This window comes from Arvicanthis niloticus, chromosome 4 (assembly GCF_011762505.2).
Source record: "Arvicanthis niloticus isolate mArvNil1 chromosome 4, mArvNil1.pat.X, whole genome shotgun sequence".
Classification (NCBI taxonomy): domain Eukaryota; kingdom Metazoa; phylum Chordata; class Mammalia; order Rodentia; family Muridae; genus Arvicanthis; species Arvicanthis niloticus.
Genome location: NC_047661.1, coordinates 99,158,159 through 99,182,243, shown reverse-complemented (window position 1 = coordinate 99,182,243; position 24,085 = coordinate 99,158,159). Strand labels below are relative to the sequence as shown.

At 43.7% G+C, this 24,085-nt stretch overlaps 1 protein-coding gene across 2 annotated transcripts in view; it reads left to right on the top strand.

Annotated features, from left to right (window-relative positions):
- Positions 1-215: 215 nt before the first annotated feature.
- The window catches only part of Slc44a3 (solute carrier family 44 member 3), a 74,487-nt gene continuing 50,617 nt past the window's right edge, over positions 216-24,085 (top strand). The window contains exons 1-8 of one of the 2 annotated variants that reach the window (XM_034499350.2): positions 216-364; positions 775-879; positions 5,020-5,162; positions 6,437-6,576; positions 7,363-7,456; positions 20,328-20,488; positions 21,724-21,813; positions 23,740-23,864. In XM_034499350.2, the coding sequence (XP_034355241.2) occupies positions 338-364; positions 775-879; positions 5,020-5,162; positions 6,437-6,576; positions 7,363-7,456; positions 20,328-20,488; positions 21,724-21,813; positions 23,740-23,864 (885 nt within the window). In that variant the 5' untranslated portion in view covers positions 216-337. The remainder of the gene's footprint in view (positions 365-774; positions 880-5,019; positions 5,163-6,436; positions 6,577-7,362; positions 7,457-20,327; positions 20,489-21,723; positions 21,814-23,739; positions 23,865-24,085) is intronic. The other variant, XM_034499348.2, reaches the window with a different exon arrangement.

Sequence of the window (24,085 nt, the reverse complement as noted above, 5' to 3'; positions counted from 1 at the left end):
GTGACACACCCCTGCAAGCTCCCCGCCCTCAGGAATGATCCCTGAGGCCTTACTTCTAACTCCAGGCATTGGCAACCTGCCCAGGCTGCGCACAGTGGTTAGGTGCACTTCCTGGGAACCGGGGCTGCGCAGGTGCCACCCCAGCTCCCAGCAGGTCCTCCCAGCCTAAAGCCACCACGGAAAGGGCGGGTCTAGAGGACCAGAGTCCGGGACCGCTAGGTGGCGCTGAGCCCTGCTCGCTCTGCCCACTCCTCCTGGGCCACCTGGCCCGGTCTCCCCACCTTTGTCCCTCGTGTACCGCGACCACCACCGCTGCCAATCCCAACTGCCTAGTACCATGCAGTGCCTGGGCGCGGAGTACCTGGTAAGGGCGACAACCTGGCCCCTGAGGGAAGAGGCCTCTGCGGGCACCTGCACAGACAGGACGCTTCCGGCTCCTCTGTCCCTTGGGAGATCAGCTACTTTCTCAGCGACACCGCTCCTTTAAGGACACCTGGCCCTGAGGACCCAGTACCTGACACAAATGTTGAGCTGAGACCAGAAAGGCGCAAGGGACTAGGGGTGGAGGGTGTCTTACCTCCAGTAAGAACTTGGCACCTAGGGAATTTTACTTCCATCCTGCAGAGAGCAGGTCTCCCCTAGAGAAAGCGTCCGGTCGGGTCCGGTCTGGTGACAAAGTTGAGTTGCTTTAAGCAGCCTTTGGATAGGTTTGGGTCCTGTTGATTTCACCTGACTATTTCTCTTACTTTTCTCAACTCTTCATTTTCTTGAAAGGTTTCTGCAGAGAAAACAAGGCAGAGAGAGTGGCGACCCCAAATTTATAGAAAATGCACAGATACAGCATGGCTAGTCCTGTTCTTTCTCTTTTGGACTGGTTTGGTAAGTATGGCTGCTTGGCAGGCCTAAATCCCGGGTGTGCGCGTGAGTCCAGATCCAAGTGTGTCTTAAACGTTAATGGCTTAAAGTTTATGCTGCAAGGACAAACTTCTGCGATTGGTTTAGAATGGCCATGAGTTAAGAATTTCTTATTCTGGGATTTCGAAATCTCCTAAACTCTCTGAGAAGACTGTCTTCCTGCCGGAGACCAAGATTTAGTGGGTAATGCCATTAGGAAATGGAGAATCACAGTTCACAGCAGTGCCTTTCCTTAGTGGGGGTGCTGCAAATTGTTTTGCTTTCCAAAAAGGAAAAAGGTCAAGAAAGGCCTAGAAAGAGATTGTTTTTTTTTTTTTTTTTAACTGTCTACATACAGACAAACGCGCCAGTACGCACACATACACGTGCACATTCTTGATCTGTGTTTAGCAACTTGATGCAAGTCCTCTCATAGCACAGTTGTATACATGATCACTGGTAGACCCCAGCAGACCCTGCCATGTCAATCCGAGAGTCTCTTGGAGCTGAATCTTGACACTCTTACTCTTAGAGCTTCCTTTACCTTGTTCAAAGACTGTGCTGATGAAGCCGCCCAGGCGAGATTGGGGCATTCTGTGTGCTGCATAGGAAATGATTAACTCACATTGTTCTATAATGTCTACCTAACAGTAATTACCTTTGTTAAGACGACTTTAGTTTGAATTGACTGTAAAGACCACATCCATTCTTTCCATGTAAAGAATGCATTTATTTAATTTTTAACTTTGTAAATTTTTTTTTTTTTTAGACATGGTTAGAACCACTCATACTGAGGCCCTCCAAGTTCTCCTTGAGGAGCTTGGAGAAGGCTGTGTAGCTACCAAGTCTTGTTGCCTTCCCTATGGACGGTTGCTGTTTTTCTCCAGTTCTGCTGCTATGAACATGTAGGAGCAGCTGTCCCTCCTGTGTCTGCAGCTTTGACCTTGGGCTGTTAATGTTATTTAATGATCCTTCCTTGCCCCTCTGCCGATCAAACTCTCAGGCTAGCAGCTGCCTAGGGGGAAGATTATAGATGGCCCTTCCCAGCCCAAAGAATTACGAGCTGGCTGAGACATTGCATACCCTGAGCTGGAAACTGCAGAGAAAGCACACTTTGTAAGATAAATCTAAAGGTTTCCATATGCCCATATTCTCTTTACTGTGTTAAGCATAAGAGCTCTGCAAAAATTTTATCTTCAGATACCTATTTAGGGCAGGACAAGGGGTGTGTGTGTGTGTGTGTGTGTGTGTGTGTGTGTGTGTGTGTTTGTGCAGGTTCATGTGCACATGTGTCCACTGCTCCACTTCTGGGTCTTGAGATGGATATACCAACGGATTATTACTGATGGTTCTGCCCTGGCTGCAGCTGGATAAGGAGGCTTAGCAGAGGATGTCAGATTCACAACCAGAGCTGGTCCCTGCAAATAGAAAGAACAGCAGCCTGCATTTATATTTCTGCTTGTATGAAATACATAAACAGACAGCAAGCCTGAAACTCTGAATGACCCCTGCTTCTACTTACCCTCCAGGGTCCTCTCCCACCTCACCCTTTCCCAGTTATATTTCAATACTTCTGTTTACCCAGACCCAGCTTGGAGGGACTGCATTTGAGACCACAACACTCTAACACACACACACTTCCTATAGCTCTGATACTGGAGTCCAGAAGTCAGCCAGCCTTAGCTTAACAAAAGAAATCCAGGGTACAGGAACTGGTGAAGAAAAGTATGTTCATTTACAGCTTTGGGCAGAACTGGAGGGCAGAACGTTGTTAGTTTCTTTCCACCTTTTCTGCTGGAGTCTCACAAGCCATGAAAACAGAGCCAGGAAGTATTCCTATGTGGATTGGGCAGTGAAATAAATGTCAGTGTGTTGTGAAGGCTCCACCTGGTAGACATGGACTCCTCCTGTAGCGGCAGGGAGGACCTGGGGTCCCCTAGAAAAGCTTTAATTCTTTGAGGTCCATTTTCAAGGGTCCTGTTACACTGCTCACTCCCTTCCATGTGGAATTAAAACCACATCCATGGTTCACAGTAGTGCGTAGGGAACTCAAATAAACCCTAGTCTTTACCTTCCTCAAACTTCCCAAAGGAGATATCACATGTGAAACCATGATGCATAGAAAATATAATGTTATTAGATAAACCTCTGGTGAGGTACGCAAAAATCACATGCATGCACACACACTCACTCACTTACACACACACACACACACCCCAACACATACACACACTCACACATACCACTCCCAAGTCCAGATGACATCAAGACTCCTACTCTAGCCTAGAAGGAGAGAAGATATGCCAAGGCTGGCTCAACTCATCAAGCAGGCCATGTGGGCATACTGAACCACACTTCCGTCCACTGCCTTGAAATACAAAAAGAGTGACCCTGTACCTTAGCAAGGGTGACCTGTTATCCTAAAAACCTCATTAATGAAACTGAGGAGGAACTGGAGAAGTAGGAAGGAACAGGGTCTCCTCGCCTATATGGTCTACAGTTGATAAGCCCTGTTCCTTTGGGGGGCCAGAAAGTCTGGTATCCTCCCCTGAGCCTCTTTGTCCAACCTTGACTGAGGACAGAGACACCAATAATAATAATAATCCTGGGGCTGAATTTTGAGTGTAGGAGGGTAGGCAGTAGGATTTGTTTATCTTTGTGTTCCCTAGTAACAGTCTCTGGCATGCACTGAGCACTTGAAGATTATTTAATATTCTTGGGTTTTTTTTGTTTTGTTTTGTTTTGTTTTTTGTTTTTGTTTTTGAGACAGGATTTCAAGTAGCCTGGGCTGGCCTTGAACTTATCTTTAACTCCTTCCTCTGCCTCCTGAGAACTGGACTTTCAGGAGTGCTCTGCCTGCTTAGTTTGTTGATTATTTTTATTTCAAAATTGACAGGGAATGCAGAGCCTCTGAAACACATTGGTTTTAAGGCAGTATAACTTTGGAGTATATGACCATGCCTCATGTAGGTGGAGTGTCCCACAGCCCCTGTCCCTGAATAAGCCTGCCAGTACCATATACTTTTAGGTGGCATTCTGTATGTAAAAGACTGGTAAACTTACCACCACGCTCATAACTAAGCTTGTGTTAAGAGAAGAAATCTTGGCAGAGATGCGTATGAATGGTATAGTTGATTGGAATGAGATTTCAAATATTCCATATTCCCTATAAAAGTGGATTTACAAAACAACAATAACACCACTACCAACAAAATAACAAAACAAAACAAAAACCACCTGTTGATTGCAATCTGCCCATTGCCAAACTGAATCCTGAAATTCTTTTTTTTTTCTAATAAGTTTTTTATTTTGTGAAATTTAAGCAAGCAACTCAGATACTCCTTCGGACTGTAAGCAGTGTGTTGATCTGTATCAACTGTGTAGCCTCACTAAGAGTTTTCTAAAAATTAAGATGAAGAGAACATCTTATAAAGAAAGACCAGATGCTTGGTAGTTCAGGCACTAAGTATTGGTATTTGGGGTAAGAAGATGTGAATTTGATGAGAGGTGGGAACAGGTGAAGGCAGACGGATCTTTGGGGCTCACTGGCTACCCACCCTAGCCTATATGGTGAGTTTTAAGGCAGAAGAGACCATGACTCAAAAAAAAAAAAAATTACAAAAGCAAAGACAAAAAACAAAGTGGATATTGTCTGCAGATCAACAGTCAAAGTTATCCTCTGTTATCCGCACATATGCATGCATGAACATGTGTGCACCCACACATGCAAACATACCCACCACACACGTAAGCACACAGGAAAATTTTAGCACAGCCTCGACGCTGATAACCCAAACACGCTGAAGGGATAAGATGAAGTTATCTCAGTCAAGTTTGCCAGAAAAATAAAAGGGTGACAGCCTCTGGAAGAAGGCAAAGAAGAGGGGAATCTAGGATGTGCTAGGACGTCCTCCCTGCTCACCCGACAAACTGCCACACCGGCTACTCCAGCCTTCACAAAGCTGGACCCAACCTGAGTGGGTGGGATTGCTGGGGATGAGAGGGCTGGGGAGCTGCAGTCTCCTCATATTTGTCTGCTTGTGTTTCACTCTAGTATCTCTAGGGATGTGAAGGGCAATGGTTTTCTCTGTGGCCAGGCAGTCACATGTCCTTGGGTTTTGCCAGGTGTTCATCATGGGTTATTCAGTGGTGGCCGGGGCAGCAGGAAGACTCCTCTTTGGATATGACAGCTTTGGCAACGTATGTGGCAAGAGGAATTCCCCAGTGGAAGGGGCCCCCCTCTCCGGGCAGGACATGACTCTAAAAAAGTAAGTCTTTGGGGGCTTTTAGAAAGGAGCTTTATTTCAGAACTTCGCATTCATTTAAGAACTTGGCAACGATTATCTGAGACTCCGGTCAGCCCATCTTAAAATGGGGGAAGCAAGCAGCTGTAGAACCAGTCAGTCCTGGGTTCACATTCACCCTCCTGCTACTTCACCAGTGCTGTGATCTGGGTCGGAGTCCCTAGGCTCTCAGAGACCAGTTTTTCTCTTTTAAACTGGTAATTGCGCCTATCTTTCCAGGCTGTTCTAAGGATCCAGTGAGCCTGTGCATGAACCAAGGCTTAGCAGATGTTCACTGTTTCCCTGACAGTGTCTCAGACTCAGACAGGTAGTGTGCATTATGCTTTGGAGGGAAAAAAAAAAAAAAAAAAAAAAAAAAAAAAAGAACTGGTGGTTTCCTGGGTAGCGGGGAGGAGGGGCAGTGAGTAGCTCTTGTCTATTGGAACAGTTTCAGGAGACTGGGGACGGGGACCGTTGCACAGAACCATCTGTGCATTTAGTGCCCAGAACTGTGTGCTGGAAGTGATTAAGGATGCAAACTGGATGTATATTTTAACATAACTTTAAATTTTTAAACAAAATAGAGTCTGTGGGCGTCATTCACTTAGGAAATCTGTCCCACCATTTCTCTTGTACAGACTTCCTTCCTCCCATCCCCAGTGGAAGGAGAACAGCCTCTGGACCCCTTCACTACGTGCTCCTCTCTCAGTCCGCCCCCAGGGCTCTTCTCCTATGGTCCTGTGACTTACACAGCCTTGGATTGGGGAGCCAAGCTGCCACTGATGACAACAGCCAGCTCTGTGGCTGAGTAGCCGCAGGCAAGGTCTCCAGGCTGTCCCGGCTCTTATTCTGCCTTAAATTCCCAATCTCAGCTCTCTTCTTTCCCAGTGGTCACTTCCCTGAGCTCTGCCGTTCTCTGAAACACATTTGAACACTTTGGAGCAGTGTCCATTAAAGCACACTATGGGGAGTTTAATCAACCATTCTCCTCCTGGGCGACTCTTCCAGTAACGCCTGTTATATTCCCCCACTTCTCAGATGCAGAACCTAGAAGAGGATATGTTTGCTCTCGTTTGAATGTGGTTTATAAGAGGTCCCCAGTTGGTTTATTAAATGTTCAGTTCTTTAGAAGCATTTGGCTACAAAGCTTGCCTTAGTCATTCCCCCATGTGGTGGTATGTGCTACATTTTCAAAGCCCTACAGTTAAACCAATGAGAATCAGTGCCCTCAGGCGTGCTTTTCTTTCCTCTGTCTTTAGACATGTGTTCTTTATGAATGCCTGCAATCTGGAAGTCAAAGATGGAGGGCGTGGCCCCACAGCCCTCTGTGTATCCAGTTGTCCTGAGAAGCAGCTGGACACCCTGGAAGAGGTCCAGCTTTTTGCCAACATAATGGTAGGTGCTAAGGACCCTTTCTTTGCCCACATCACATAGGGTGGCAACCTGTAGAGTCCCAGATAATGTAACTTATCCAGAAACTGCTTTCTCTGAAAAGATACAAAGTATATGCCTCTGCGGCACCCCTTATGTGGAAAGGGACAGGAGTGTTTTCTCATGAGCTTGTTCAAAGTCATTTGAGTCTTTCTGGACATATTTGAGCCCCTGGTTGCTCTGAGTGTGCTTCTCTATCCCTGCAGTCTCCCTTAGAGACTAAAAAGGGGGCAGGAGACATACGGTCCAAGGTTCACAGTCAAATCACCCATATGGAGGGTTTTGGGGTTGTGAGAGTCAGCAGGCACTTTCCATGACCAGAAAGAGAGTCAGAAGTTGTACTGAACCCACTTGGTCCAGACAGTTCAGACCTACATAAATTAAAAAGTGAAAGTAACAAAACAAAACAAAACAAAACAAAAAACAAAACAAGGCAACTTGTGAATTTTATCTGTTTGGAAAATGGAGTGTGAGATCTTAAAAAATATTTTCAAAGCTGGATTAAAAAATCACAAGCTCCTACAATAAATCATCTTCAAATAACCTTCAAATTATTTTAGTGCCAATCCTACAAAGAAAGAAAGAGAACCCGAGTCTACCCTAGATGGCACACCTGTTCTTTCCATGAGTTTGGGTTATAGATTCAAATTCCTTCTTGATATGGTAAAATGGCTATGATTTCTTTACTGGCTTTCCAAGGAAGATGAGTGCAAGGCATGAAAGCATCCTGTGTTTGCGTGTCTTCTGCTTCCAGGTTCTTTCCTGTGTGTGTATAATTTGAATTCCTTCAACTATACTCAGAGTTCAAGTGCAGATACCCTGTGTCCCAGGCTCCCGGTTCCTCCAAGGTAAGAAAGAGCTAATGGACCAGAGGCACTCAGTACTGGATGCTGCCTGTTCCTCTGCAGTACACTGTAAAAAAAATAAAAGGGAGATACGGGTCACAGCTTCCAATCAGGGACAAGCAAAGAGGGGCTATTTACTGTACGTAACACACATGATAAGCAATGACTAAATGAGGAGAAAACTCAGGCAACAGGAAAGGTCCATGTCATCTTCAAAACCAGTCCTGGGCTGGTGAGATGGCTCAACCAGTGAAGAAGGCACTTGCCACAAAGCCTGGTGACCTGAGTTTCATGTCTGGGACCCACATGATGTGAGGAGAGAACCCACTCATGAAAATTACTTCCTCTATATGTGCACCAGGGTGCACATGTACACGCACACACACACACACACACACACACACACAGAATTTTTTAAAGACAATGAAAACAAATATATACACTTATTAAATGAATGACTTTATTACTTTTAAGCGAAATCATCAACATCCACATTTTTCACTGTAACAATGTTGATAGTCTTTGTTGTTCAAGACCATGCCAGAGAAATGGGCCTGGGGTCTAGGGACGTGGATTAGAGGTTCCTTAATCTCTGAGCACTTGTTCCGCTTGCAGAGGACTTTGGATCCATTCCCAGGATCCACATGGCATCTCTTAACCACGTGTAACTCCAGTCCTAGGAGATCCACATCCCTTTCTGACCTGGGCTGGCACCAGGCATGCATGGGATGCCCATACATACATGCAGGCAAAAATTTATAAAAATAATTTTTAAAAACAGTTTAGTGTATTCGAGTTAAATTTATTAGAATTTTACACAACTTAAAAAGCTGTTTTAGATATATACATGTGTATATATGTTAAATATATATAAATGATATTACATAAATCTATATAATGTATAATATATAAAGCAAGAAATAGGCCTGGAAAAACAAGGCCAAGCAGGCTTTGTCATTTTTCTTTCAGTGAACACATAAACACAGGTCCTTATGAACATCCTGGGTGAACTTCCAGGGTCTTACTTGCTGCTGGCATGCTGCAAGCTTCTTGTAAGTGCTTATTGAGCTATAACAAACCAGTGCTGGTGTGAGGGCCTCACATTTGCCCTGTGGACAGGGCTAGGGCTTCAGGCAGGATGCTCTGGTGTACTGATTACAGTTCATTGAGTTTCCATTTTTTTTTTTTTTTTTAGAAAATATAAATATGTTTATAATGAATAAGTACTCTATTAAAAAACATCTTATGAGAAACAATAATTTGAGTAGAAGAAGACGTTGCCTTGACAGCTTGCACAGTGTTGATAGTACCTTACCTTGGGACCTAGATAGTAAAGAGTATTCTGCGACAACTCTGTCACAACCCAGCACACACGTATCTTCCTATGTAGGTGTATACAAATAGAAACGTCGTGAAAAGACTTCCTCGTATTATATATGATTCCTGTGATAGTTCCTATTCCAATAAAGTTTTTAAAAGATATCTTTGTAGGAATGTTGCAGTCAACATTCTAGAATGGAGAGGGGAGGGGCGGGGCTCAAAAGCCCCCACTCCTAGCTGTGGAGTTGTTGATAGTTGAGAGCTTCGGGAAGGGTCAGTTCTCTTTAAGGGCGTGGTGTCTGGTAGTGGGTGCTCCCACATAGAGAAGTGTATGGTCAGCACAAATTGGACTCAGTGGACCTGTTTGTTTGTTTGTTTGTTTGTTTGTTGGGCTTTTTTGTTTGTTTTTCCAGACAGGGTTTCTCTGTGTAGCCCTGGCCGTCCTGGAACTCACTCTGTAGACCAGGCTGGCCTCGAACTCAGAAATCCGCCTGCCTCTGCCTCCCAAGTGCTGGGATTAAAGGCGTGTGCCACCACTGCCTGGCCTGACTCAGTGGACCTTAAGAAGGAAAGAAAGAAAGACAGGAAAGAAGGAAGAAAGGAAGGAAGGAAGGAAGGAAGGAAGGAAGGAAGGAAGGAAGGAAAGAAGAAAGAGAGAGAGAAAGCCAGGACATACAAGGTTATGTGTCTAGTTGGGGAATGGGGCAAGTATAATCAAAATACATTGTATGAAATCCTCAAAGAATTAATAAAAAAATGTTGTATTAAAAATAATCACAATCCTCTAACTGGTTGTAAATACAGCTTGAAACATGCCAATCTTGCAAGCCCTAAAGATGACAAGCAGGATTTAACTCCATAGGAGTCCAGCTGTAATCAGCCACCTTGTAGCGTTCCTTCCTAAAATGAATGCTAGTGTGAGGTAATTTGGACAGGAAGGAATTGCCTGCAGGGAAAAGTGCTTAAGCCACCTTCACAGTATTTTATTTTTTTTTAAATATGGTTATCATTGCTTGTCTTAATGAAACACAACTGAGCCAGGGGGGAAACTGGAGTATTCTGGTGAGTTAGAGGAACTTATGTAATGGTGCTTTGACACAAGGGTATTGTTTTTTAGCAATGCTGTAAAGTGTGCCTGCAGAAAGAATTGAAAGAAAAGAGACAGACAGATGGACGATGTGTATTGTGTTTGTGGCGTGCGTGTGTGTGTGTGTGTGTGTGTGTGTGAGAGAGAGAGAGAGAGAGAGAGAGAGAGAGAGAGAGAGAGAGCACATACCCTCCAATGTAAGCATCCAGAGACTAGAGGAATTCGGGGATCATATTCAGACACACCATCCACTTCTAAGAGACAGGGTCTTGTTGGCCTGGAGCTCACCAGTGAGGCACCATCTCTGCTTCTCCGATGTTGGGATGACAAGTGTGTGCCAACACCTCCAGCGTTTTGGCACAAGTTCTTTGCACTCAATACTCTTACAAGGCAAGCACTTCACTGTGGACTAAGCTATACCACAGTCCCGAGAATGGAATTTTTCCAAAGTTTCCATTTAAACAGAGTTGGATCAGCTGTCCTCTCTCTGTCACTGGGATGACAGCCACGATTTCATGGGAAGCTTACAGGGTGGCACAGGTGCTGAACACGGTGCTGATTTGTGGCACTCTCCCTCCTTGTTGCTTCCTTTTGTAACTTCCAGACATGTACTAGTCTGCTGAGGCCTCACAGAGTGTCTGCACTGGAAGCATTGTCTTATAGATGGGAAGACTGATCAGGGAAAGGTTGAGCTCATTCCATGAGCAAGCAGAAATGCTAGCATTCAAAACCAAGCAGTGCCCACATTGGTTTCTGTAATCCAGCATAAGCAATCAAGGCCAGCTTGGACAACCGAGGCCTCCTTAAGCTCACTCCAAGCTGGGAGGGGGGAAATATATCACATGTCCTGGTGCCACCCCCTTCTCTCCCTCTGAAGCCAGCCCCAACCTTTTCACCTTCCAGTGCAGACCTTGCCAACACTAACTTTCCAAGCGCAGACAGAAGAAGTGATTGACTAGCCCTTTTTGGCCAAAGCAAGAGAGACGAAAATAAGCTTGGGGGCACTGTTTCCTTCTCCTACACAAGGACTCATTTGTTTAAGATGGAAATTATCATATTTATCGTGGAGGAGCTGTGCCAAGCCTTAAAAGCTACAAAACATGAGAAGCGTGGCTACAAGGCCAAAGAACATTTTCTAAATACTTCTTCTGACTGCATCAATTGTTCCTTCGGCCCGTGTCGATGGTGGAAGGTAGAACACGCCCTTCTAGAGCAGTGGTGAGTTTCAAGAAGGCAAATGCACCTGTGCATGCACTCTGACGAGCAATGAAAAAGTACTACAGAAGATAGCAATGCTTTTTTGCTTTGGTGGCGGATTACAGAGTAGTGTTAGCATAGCACCGTATTTTGAGTCTCCCATGCATTTGAAATCTAAAAGATTTTGGATGCTCCTCCCATTCCTGATCCCAACTCAGTTCTAGTTCTAGCCTCCTGGTGGACACCGTGTCGTTTCCTTGAGTAAAATCCATATATGAATGTACCCACATCTATCTGGGCAGCCCTCCAGACTACTTCCTGCCAGTTGGAGTAGTTTTGCTGGTGGTGATGAATATAGAAACTTTAGGCTGTGGGATAATGCATCTCTGGCTATGTTAATGGTGGGCATTTTCAGTAGACAGGTAGGTAGGCTCGCAACATAAGAGACCCAAATTTTACATGTTTCTCTGTGCTCCCTTCAGGGTAAGATGAGGCTTCTTGTCATTCTTTATCAGCACAAGATTAGTGAATCACAGAATCACATACACACGCACACACACACACACACACACACACACGTCAGCAAAGTCATGTGTGTAAAATTAAGGTCTGGTATAGAGTAATAATTGCATCAAAGGAGTAAAGTAGCATTGAGTCTGTGTTTGTTCTTAGCTTCTAGAAACCCTAATGAAACTTAAGAATACATTTGCTTTTAAAATGCTTCCAATTTATTGGTGTTGTGAAGCCGTTTAGTGGCAGAAAAGCAAAAGAAATTAGAGGTTTAGAAATCAGAAATCAGGAGGTAATTACTGGTCTGTAGAGGAAATGATTATAGACCTATGAAACTAAGAGAACCAACTGGAAAGCCCCTGTGGGCAACAAAAGAACTCATTTGGGTAGGGTGGGATCAGCTAGTGTACTGAAATCTACACATTAGTGGTTTTTTAAAAAATTCTAATTTACTACAGCAGGAACAAAGATCACATAGAAAGACATGAAAGTGCCTAGAAATCAATTTAACAAGAAATATAAGTGAACCAGAGAAGGAAAAAACCATTCATGCCATCTTAGGTATGCTGAAAACGAAAACAAACGGGAAAATGGTCTACGTCAATCACACAATCCAATACGAAAAGACTTTATTTTTGTCTGTTGGTCTGTTAGTTTATCGTTCTGGCCATGGACAGATCAACAGGGTGAGATCCAAATATGGGAATTGATTGCATGGTAAAGGTGGCATTGTGAATCAATGGGGAAATATGAACTATTTGATAAATAGTGTCAGATCAATCAGGGAGACATCCAGTTGATGATTTTTGTATAGAAAATGAAACCAGAACATATTAGAACTCACAAGGATTCTTTCACAGCCTGAAAGTAGGGGAGGCTTCAACTCCTACTGAAAACCACAAAGAGACATGCCATGTGTAGAAGCCCATGTCTGTGATCTTGGCACTCAAAAGGCTGAGACAGGAGGATTGCCATAAGCCTGAGACTAGCACACAATAAACAAAATTTTAATTTGAAAACAATCTAAGAAATTTGGTTGGTATTATACTTGATGGTGAGCAACTGATGTTTTGTAGTTGAGATTAGAAAGAAGTAAGGATGTCTATTCCAAACACAGCTCTAAGACAGAAGGCCTAGGAAAGGTAACAGGTAAGGAAAAAGAGAGAAGAAGAAAAAACATGTTTATTTTAAAATGAGTAACAGTGGTCTAGAAATATCCAAAGGGACTATAAAGTATTAAGCAAAACATGCAAAGAAACAAAACACAGGTCAATTGTCTTTCTGAGCCAGGCATAGTGGCGCACACCTTTAATCCCAGCACCCAAGAGGATGTCTGTGTTTGAGGCCAACCTGGTCCACATCATAAATTCCAGAACAGTTAGGACTACACACAGAAACCCTGTCTCAAATAAATATCCTTTTGGATTCTCATAGCAAAATAAAAATATTTTGAAGTCCATCTTTGTCAAAATTTTTTAAAGGAAACTTAGAAAGAAGCTTAACAGTCAAAAATCCATGACCTTAGCTGAAAAGAAATGAAAGAACCTGTGTATATGGATAAACATACCTCTTCACACAGTTAACTTAATATCAGTAGGATGTCATCTCTCTTCACATTGCTCTATATGTTCAGCACACCCCAACAACTTTTGTAGAATTTGACAAGTTTATTCTAAAACCATAGGAAAAAATAAAGATAGGTGTTATTATTTATGGAATCATATTGCAACTTGTCTTCCATAACTCATGGCCTCAGGTGAAGGTACTGTTTTGGGAGGCTATGAAGGATAAGAAGACCTCAAGAGGCTGGACCTAGCTAGAGAAAGTGGGTTGCTAGAAGTGGAATCTTGCAGAGTCTCTTGTCTTTGGCCCCTTCCTGCCTCCTGTTCTCTGCTTTCCTTTTCCCTGCCACTTCCTGTCCACTATAAGGTGAAGAATATCCTCTACCACAAAAACTATGATATCCTCAAGAACATGGGGGCAAGAAAACATGGACTGAGACCTCTGAGGTCATGATTCAAATAAATTCTTCTGCCTTTGAGTTATTTATGTTTGTTCAATCTATTGGGCCAGAGTAGACACAGCCATAGAAGACACATGAACAGGGCTTGGCAGATGGCTCAGTGAATTAAGGCTTGCTGCATAAACGTAAAGGTGAACTTGACTCTTAAGAACCCATGTATGGCTGGATGCAGAAGAGCACCCATCTGTAATCCCAGTGCGTCTATGGAGAGATGGGAAGTAAAGTCAAGAGAATTCCCAGAAGTGTATGGCCAGCTAGCTTGGTGAGTGCAACAGAAACCATGTCTAAGACAAGATCCGAGGTTGTCCCCTAGCCTCTACAATGCACACACATATGCTAAATGTTTTAAGTATAAACATTGTTTTTTAAATGACTGAACGAAAGGACCAAGATATTTTTCAATAAAGCTTTAGGTATTTAAAGGGGGGAGCAGAGCACAGTGAGCCACATTTTGACTGGTCTCTACTGTCAAGTAGTAACACAAGGACAAATAGCTCAGTAGAACCAGGCAAAAGATGTGAGCAGACATGACGACCCATGATGGGCTCTACACACTTAGTACAAGAGTTAATTGCTTAGAAAGTAGTAAAACTAAGAACTGGAGAGGACATGGGACCAGAACAACCGTATGTATGTGTCCAGGAAGACTGTGAATAGAGAGACTAGTGGGGGGGGGGGAGAAGCTTCTTACACAGTTCAGCATATACTCAGCACATGACCCAGTCACTCCACTTTTACCTAAAAGAATGAAAATTACGCATCCAAAAATGGTAAGATGTATATGTGAATGTTTATAACATCTTTATATTTGGTGTTTGTAAACAACTCAAATGGCATTCATCAGCAAAACAAGAGGTGGCATTGTCTATTCACAGAGGGAGTGGTGCTCGGTTATTGGAAGCTTGCTGATGTGAGCAACACCCAAGTGGAAGGAACTTGACACCGGGATGTGTGCCACAATACCAGATGATGCCAGAATCAAATCCAAGCTGTGTTAGTAGAAGTCACATCTGCAGATCCCGGATGCAGCTCGATTGGTAGAGTACTTGCTTAGCAGGCATGAAGCTGGGCTCAGATCCCCAGCACAGTGTAAACCAGGCACGATGGTGCAAGACAGTGACCTCGCTGAGAATCGGGAGCCCATGATCATCTTTGGCCACATGAGTGTGACAGCAGCCTTTCTCTGAAAACAATCAAAAGGAACAATCAGCCCCATAGGAGAATGAGGTGACTTACCGCAGCTATCAAAATGTTCCGAATCCTAATCAGGCCCCAGTGGTTCATGCCTGAAATCCCAGCACATGGAAGGTGCAGCCAGAAAATTCCAAGCTTATGGCCAGTTGTTTTTAACAAAATCTCAAACATTCGATTTTACCAATGAAGACTCAGGAGCCAGGTGCTGGGGCGAAAGCCTCCAAGCACAGAGAGGCAGAGAAAGCACCCAGCTGACCTTCCTCCACAGATATCCCAAAAGAAAGTTCTCCATCTCCACACTGTCTCAGAATCCCCTCAAACCAAATCCCCCTCCCTTCTACTTCCTATGTGTCTCTCTATCCATCCTCCTGACTTCTTACTCTCTATGGTTCATTCCTTGCTCTGCCTCTGGAATTGTGGCTGACTTTATTTAATCCTGTTTACAATACACAGAGTGCTCTTGGGTTAAAGCTGTGTGCCCAGGCTGAGCCACACCACAACTAAAAACAGTTTTTTTTTTCCAGTAAATAACACAATCTGGGAGTTCACAGTGTGATCAAATCCCCTGCAGCAGTGGCCAGCAGTGGCTACCTGATAAGATAGTGAGATAGAGTGGCAGGTTAGTGGGGGGTTGGGTGATCCTCTCATTGTTTTGAAAGGAGTAGTGGTTGTATGTAGTTGCCAAAAGTCTTATTGCATGTTGCAAATTTTAAAACAGCAAAAATAGAAAATCCCAGGGGCTAGAGAGATGGCTCAGGGTTTAAAAGTGAATATTGCTCTTGCAAAAGTCCTTGGTTCAATTCCCAGCACCCACACTGAGTGGCTCACAACCAACTATAATCCAGTTCCAGGGAATCCAATGTCTGGTCTTCCCAGGCACCTGTACTCACCTGCACACACATACACATAATTAAAAAATAAAGTAGTTCTTTAAAAAAAAAATAGAAAGTCCTCATTTTCTGTTCTGTATAAAGCTACAAGGCACATTATTAAAAGTAAACAATAGATCAGTGTAGAGTGTACTGCCTTTCATTTCAAAGGGGGAAATGTAGTATGCTTTATATGTTTACAGATAGGTAACGTACAAATCTATACTTGTGTATATGTCATTTCATAGCCATTGCATTCTACAAACAAAATACAAAACACAAGACATAGCCAGAAAGAATTTGGATTTTTTTTCCCTTCATTTCCATGTATTTAAATTTATTCAGTGAAACTAGTCCAACCTCCACAGTCCTTGCTCTTGAACTAAATAAATACAGGCAGTTCCTGAGTCTTCTCTGGTTACTCTTAGGTACTAAATGTTATGTGTTCTCTGCTCCTCCGGCTAGTCATTTGGGAGGTCCTCTTCAGTGCTGAGTGGGGCAGTATGCAGCCTCATTCTGCTGAGATCCCCACTGTCTTCCATGTAGCTGCCTTTGACATGGTCAACACAACCCAACTCTGTAGACCCAGACCCAGCATGTGAGCCCCCACATCTGGACCTCAGAAAGCCCTCATACATCCCTCATTCCTGACAAATGCCATGGTGGCATAGACTTCCTAATCAAAGCCACTGCCCTCCAGATATTACAGGATAGTTCACAGCTTAGCCCATGAGGTTCTCTAAACTACAGTCCATGAAATCCTCTTTATCAGACACTTTAGGAGAATTAGAAGTGCTTCTCATTTTCTTCCTCTTGGAGATGGGATGAAGTCTCAGGACAGTTCTCAAAAACAACAAACTCTAGCACTGATCTGTCAGTGACCGATCTTATCAATACCTGAACTGGACAGAAATTATGTTTATCCAATGAAAAAAATATCCTATCAATACCTAAACTGGACAGAAATTATGTTTATCCAATGAAAAAAATAAAATCAGCCAAGGGGATCAGAGATGCCAGGGCAGGATGTATAGATTGTGGAAAATGATTCTGACGATGTTACAAATGTATGATAGGGCACAGTGGCACACACCTTTGATCCCAGCACTGGTCAGCCTGGTCTATATAGTGAGTTCCATGAGATTGAGGGCTATAGGGTGAGACCAGGTCTATGTGTAAGAAAATAAATAAATGTATGGCAGCCCCACTGAAAGGGGTGGAAGGAAAAGGCTCTGTCCTCAGTAACTTTGGGAAACAGCTTTGTCCCTGGTGGTGACAAAGGCTATTTGTCCCTGGTGGTGTAGGCTAAAGGCGGGGATGGTTGGACCTAAAGAGCACATTAGAACTAGGGAACTCAGTCGACCACAGGAGTCTTGACAGTAAGCAAGGGCACAGTGAAAACTCTGAGCTAGACCACTACACGGGTAGAAGAAAAGGCTTTTTGTGCATCAAACTGCCAAGGCTGTCGCTGGGTCTGGGAGTGGGGCAAAGAGAGGATCAAAAATCCCAGAAAAGCAAGACAATTTTATATGCAGTCAGGGGTCGGGGGTTGGGGGTGGTTTTGATCTGATACATGCTGTTTGGATTGACCAGGACTAGATGCAGTTGCCCAAGGTTTTTAGTTTATCTTTGAGGGCAGGAGAAATAAGGGAAGTTCTTCATAAACAGAAACCCACCCTTAGTCCTCTGTTTACTCGGTCACAATCCTTCTGTTCACCCCACCAAAGTCCTGCTGTTGAAAGCATTGTCACCAGCACAGCCATTTTGGGGGTTAGGGGTGGGTAACCCACTTGAACTAAAATTAACTAACAATTGTGGGCTTTTGTTTGTTTTGTTTTGCATTACTTGGTTTGGTTGATTGGTTGGTTTGGCTTGGTTTTTGAGACAGGGTCCTGGAACTTGCTACATAGACCAGGCTGGCCTCTAATTCAGAGATTACCTGCCTTTGCCTCCCCAGTGCTTGGGCCCTGGCTGGCCAAGCTTCTGAAGCTTTGCACTAGGCTTGATGCTGACAGTCTAAATCAGCAACATGCCAACAGCAGGGAGCAAATCTAAGAAATGGCTCCTGGCTTCTAATTGCCGTTTTCCAGTGGATTCTTGGAAAAACAGCTGATTGGGTGAGGAAAATGTCATGTAATTCTGGTATCATTTTATAGAGCCAGAATATAAAGAAATGATTCGGGAAGGAGGGGGGAGGACAAGGAGGACAGGGAGGAGGAGAAAGAAGAGAAGGGGATAGGCTGATATTGTGATTGGCAAGTAAATAATCATAGATGATGTAAATACTTCTCTCTGTAGGAGGCAGGGCTTGAGTTTCCTTCGCTTGAGAGTAAGCAAGTCTTAGGGACCCATTATTGTTAAAGACTAGAGGATGAAAAGAAAAACAAACCACCTTAATGAAGTTATCAAGGGCAGTTCACAGTGATATTGCCATGTCAGCTAAGTTCGCTGGTGGGATTTTGCAAAAAGGACATGTCATCTTACAGAGATGCCTTCCCCTAAACCCCGAACGGCACTCTAGTTACGAGAGAACAGCAGGAGGATTCTACAAGGGGAGAGAGAGTTAGCAAACCACCCATTGAGACTCTCCAGAGACTGCAAAGTTATGAGAAACAAGAAATTGTTATGGACCAAAGAGGATCATGACAATCAGATGTGACTTGATGTCCTGAGTTAGATCCTGGAACAGAGAAAGGACATTGGTGGAATCTGACAGAGTCTAAGTAAAAGCTGTAGTTTCCTTAACTGCATACTGCCAAGGCTAAGGCTGAACCCTCACAACTGTCCTGTGGGCACGGAAAGCATTAACATCGGGGAACACAGGCGAAGGGTACGCAGGACTCTCTGTTCCATCTTTAAGGCTTTTCTGAAGCTCTAAAATTATTCCAAAATTAAACATTTATCTTTAAAAATTCTCTTCTCATCAACTTCCAACCCTTTCATGCCTTTGATGTGGATGTTGGCATTAAGAAAAAACTAAATCATCCCCCGCCTTCCTTTGTTTTAGCAAGTTCAGCATAGTTCAGCTTAGCCTTTTTTTTTTTTAAGTATAATTTTTGTTATCTTGAGATCAATTGCAAACTTCCATTTGGATTTCCCATCACATTTACATAGGCTTTCAAATGTCTCTAAAACAAGGTGCATGAAACTAAAAACAGTGGTTGCCTGTGGAGAGATGTGATCAGTGGCTACACACAAGAAAGATTTAGTCCAATGGGCCTCTAGAATTAATCATGTGACACTTTACCTCTTCAAAACTTCAATTTAATTTCCCTGTTACCTTACATTTACTCTCTGTTAAATCACTACCTGGTGACTGAAGAACTCTTCTTATAATATTGTGACCACCCAAGGAAGGATCTTTCTCATGTCCATGTTGGACTTCAGTAGGAGCATCAGAAGCCATCTCCTTTCTTCTCCCTGCTCCCTCTTTATGCATTTCACAAAATGGCGGCTGTCTGGTTTTCAACCATCCATGAGATGACCCAACACTTTATAGCCTAGGAGTCTTATCCCACTGTTTGGGGCCCACAGGGCGGTGGGAGACCCTATGAGGTATCTGTGGCTCATGAAGACTCTTTAGAACGGATATTCTTGCATGTGTTTACATTTTAGAGAGGAGCCCAGAAAAGATTAGCTTTTACACAGACTGAAAGTCCAAGTCAAACAAGCTTTGCTTCACTTTCTGAAGAGGACAGAGGAGAGTCTTCACTGTCATTAGTGTGGTTTCTAGTTAACCCAGTCCATCGCCCAAACTATTCTTTAAAGGAATATCATTATTGGGATTAGGAGAGCATTCAGGGAGTAAAGTACTTGCTGCTCCAGCATGAGGTTATGAGTTCAAATCCCCAGCACCCACATAAAGGCTAGCCACGGGGGGTGGGGGGTGGCGGGGGGATGTGTGTGTGCATGTATTACCCTGAGCTGGGAGACAAAGATCTAGCACTCACTGACCAGCCAGTTGAGACAATTGGTGAGCTCTGGATCTCATGACAAGACCCTGTCTCAAGATGGTGGAATGAGAGAGGGGGACAACTAAGATTGTCCTCTGACCTACACACACACACACACACACACACACACACACACGTGTGTGTGTGCACATAGAAGCACATGCACATGTGTAAACATATACACAAACATGCGCATACAACACACACAAAGAGAGAGGAAGAGAGAGGAAAAGAGGGAGGGGAGAGAGGGGGAGAGAAAGACAGAGACAGAGATTGTTTAGGCTTCTGTGGGTTCCTTTAATTGGTTTCTCATCGTGTGTATCAGGCAATCACTGTAGCAAAACAGTGAGTTTTAGCTGCCTATCTTTACAACATGTGCTTTGCAAGAAGGCTGCTAAACTTTTTTTACTATTTAAACCATGTGTGCATGTGTGTTGTGCATGTGCACGCGTGTGTGTGTGGGTGTGTGTGTCTGTGTGTTTGTAGTCAAGCATGCATAAGTGGGGCAGATGCCATACCGCATAGGTGGAGGTCAGGGAATGACATCCTGATCATCTTTAGAGCCAAGTAAGTGCCTTTACCTGCTGAGCCATGTCATTGGTCATAAAGTCCTTTTTATAAATACTGAGCTTATGGTTTGGGGATGTTGGAATTTTGAATATAAACATTTTTAAGAGAAATAATGAATGACTTTCCCATGGATTCTGCCTTTTCTCCTCAGCAAGCCCTTTCCCCTATTTAACCGGTGCATCCCTCAGACGCCCGAGTGCTACTCCTTATTTGCGTCAGTCTTGATAAATGATGCTGACGCTCTCCATCGGATTCTAAGTGGAATAATGGCGGGAAGAGACACCATCCTTGGTCTGTGTGTCTTCACATTTGGTAACTCCCAGTTAATTTTATTTAGTAACTGTGTGTGGAATGGTGAATTTCCTAGCACTCAAGTACATAGTGTAATGAAATTGAACAGCTTTGACTTAAATATAGAGCTTATCGATTTCCTTTCTAGATCTGTTCTAAGGTTCAAGTATAGACATAGAGGGGGCTGGAAGAATGGAAGACCAGTTGATTCTCATCCAGGAAACTGCACTGAGTTAATACCTTGGCCTGGTTCTTGTCTTTTGTTAACTGCATAAGAGAGACAAATAAAACACTGTCACTTTATTCATTGGCTGTGTAAATTACGAGCATCCAGGGACCAGACACTGGTTCTGTCGGCTTGTCCCTTAGACCTGAAGGTTGATAAGTAGGAGAAGGTAGGAGGGTGTGCCCCTGATAGTGTCACATGCAATGCCCAGGGTGCCCTCGCAGAGACCTTCTGACAGAGCTGAGACTCTAACTCAGGTCTGATTCCAAATCCTGTGTTAGTGACCACTGGACAGAAGCATCATAGTCACAGATATTCAGAAAAAACCACAATGCTAAAATCCCAACTTTTAGAAAATAAAATGCAATAACTTACATATCCAGTTTATTTAATAATTATAAGTTCAGTTGTGTTGGGTGATGGTAGTGTGTGCCTTTAATCCCAGGACTTGGAAGGCAGAAGCAGGCAGATCTCTGAGTCTGAGATCAGCCTGGTCTTCAGTGCAAGTTTCAGGACATCCAGAGCTACACAGGGAAACCCCCGTCTCAAGAAAAAAAGTAAATATTTTTATAAGTTTGATTTTTTTCATTGTTGAGGCATTCTTCTTTGAGATTTCATAAGAACATTGAGTGTTAGAACCATACACAGCCCAGCATAAAAGACAAACGACTTTATTTTAAATAGTTAATTTGGACTTGTAGGAAAAAATATAACTTCTGGGTACTATAGAATATAATTCATTTACTTATTTATCTTTAATTATTTAAACTTTCAAAGAATGCTAGCCTTTTCAGGGCCTACTTACCATGGCACAGTAAACTTGTGTCACAGGCCTAGGCGAGTACCCTGGGTATAGCTTGCCATTTGTGTCTAGTGTTTGGTAGATTTCCTGGGATACTTGAATATTGAGTAAACCTGTCAACTGTCACTTCTCTGGACTTGGTCCCATTTGATGTTCAGTACCCTTCCTCCCCAGCTCCCCTTCTGCCCTGGCTGTCATGGGGCTTCATGGGCTATGCTTACTTTCCAGCCTTGTCTCTGGCCATGTTGTTCACCTTCCGATTCATCTCGACCCTTCTGGTCCACATTATCATCTCCTTGGTCATTTTGGGATTGCTGTGTAAGTATTTCCAGTCTTTCTAAATAAATGGAATATCTTTCTGTTAAGTATAGAATTTAAAGGATGGTTGGTTGGTTGGTTGGTTTTGTTTTTTAACTAACTAGAGTCTTAGAACACAGTCTAGACCCATCCTTTCACATACGAGGAAAACCAGGCCCAGGAAAGACAGTGGAAGTCGATTCTGCCTCATGAAGAAAGTTAATGCCCAGTCTATCCTTGATCTATTCCACTGTGTAGCTCCTGAGACCAGCCTGATAACTGAGTGATCCTGGAGCCCATAACTCTGGGCTACAGATACAACCCAGTGCTAGTCTTGCCAAGCATGACCCTATGCTCAATCCTCAGAGCTGCAAACAAACAACAAAGCAAAAATGTATTTTACTGGTACTCATGTACAGTGTAAGGAAGAATTCCAGCTGGCCATGGAGATGCAGTTTAGTCCCACCACTTAGGAGGCAGAGGCAAGTGGATGAATATCTGTGAGTTCAAGGCCAGCCTGGTTTGCTTAGCAAATTCCAAAATCAGCCAGGGATATATAGAGAGACCTTGTCTCAAAAACAAACAAACAAATAAATAAACAAATAAAAAAAGCTTAGGAAGACAGAATAAAGAAATTCAAACTCACTTCCTTTAAAAAAAAAAAAAGTTCATTTCGAAGGATTTATTCTGTGCTACACTTACCCCTTGGACCTGTGAGAACCCATGGTTCACACAAAGGCTCTGACCAGTCTTCAGGGCAAGCCAGAGAACGAGCAAAAACCTGGGGACCCTTTGTGTACACCTCTTTCCTCACCAATCAATGGACTGTGACTATCCCCAGGAGTTTTGGGGAGAGGGTGTCTAAGAGGTAGAAGCCCTATTTTTCAACTGATATAGGGCATTTTGATTTAAAATGACCATGATTACAATGTTTCGTCCCTTCAAATATTAAATTCTGCTTTCAGGCAGCCACACAGAGCCCCGAGTTCCCGTATTAGTGACCTTTCCATCTCTGTGACAAGAGAGCAAACTAACTTATAAAAATTCGTTTGGGTTCACAGGTTTAGAGACTTCAATCCATAGTCCCTGGGCTCCCTTGTTTCTGAGTCTATAATAATATTCTCATGGTGGAAGCATGTGAAAGCCTAAAGCTGATTGCTTCATGGCCACCAAGAAACAGAAAGTTAGGGTCCCCGTATGCCTCCCAAGAGCACTTCTCCAGTAACCCACTTTCTTCAAGTAGATCCTGCTTCCTAAAGTGTCTTCTGCCTCCCAGTAGTGCCAACCAGCTGCGGATCTAGCCTTTACCATGAGCTTCCAGGGGGCATTTCATTCTAAATTGTAACAAGCCCTGCACTGGAGAGTGGCCATCATGACTCTATCATCCATCTCCCCCTTCATGAATGATAGAAACCTAGAGATACAACAGTGATGGTTTAAGGTTGTGGCTTCACATAAATACAAAGCATTTGCAGCATCTTCACAGCGGGACTCTGATAACCTGGTTCTCACGGGCTGTGAGTAAGAAGCCAACCTCCAGCCCCCTACCCCAGGAGCTGTCACCAGCAGACATCATGTGAACACTTTAGATTTTAGAGTAAATGCTGTTCTGTCATTGTGTTTGGTACCATCCCTTCCTGATCATACTCAGACTCATTGTGTTAGCTCGGTCCTTGTGTTTGCCAAAGACCAGTAGCTATCAAGATGGGCAGGTCCTCTGCAGGCTAACCTGGCCTTGCATAGATCACCTGGAGATAAGTGACAGGCTACAAAGCTTTTGGGGATTTAGAATCTACTGTTAGAACGCTGGGTCAGCTAGAAGTGGCTGGACTTTGAGTGGCTATATCTGTGTACCCGTGTGTGTGTGTGTGTGTGTGTGTGTGTGTGTGTGTGTGTAGAAGAGAGCTCAGAACATGTACCACCACCTGCTGTCTCTTTGTTTTCTAGTTGTCTGCGGTGTCTTATGGTGGCTGTATTATGACTACACCAACGACCTCAGTACAGAACTGGACACAGAGAAGGAGAATATGAAGTGCATGCTGGCCTTTGCCATCATCACCACAGTCGTGACAGTAAGCCTTCCAAAGCAGCCTTGGGGAGGACCGTTTCCAGAGAGAGCTGAGGTCAAAGGATTTGTGGTGGATAAGGAGACAGTTGGGGGTTGAGAGGGAGGGTTGAGGTGACAGAGGCAAACCAAGAAGCTTGACCATGAAGTGAATGGGAGAGACGGCTCAGCAATGCATGGGTGAAGGGCAGTGATTTCTTTAACCTGGAGACTTATAACTGTTTCTAT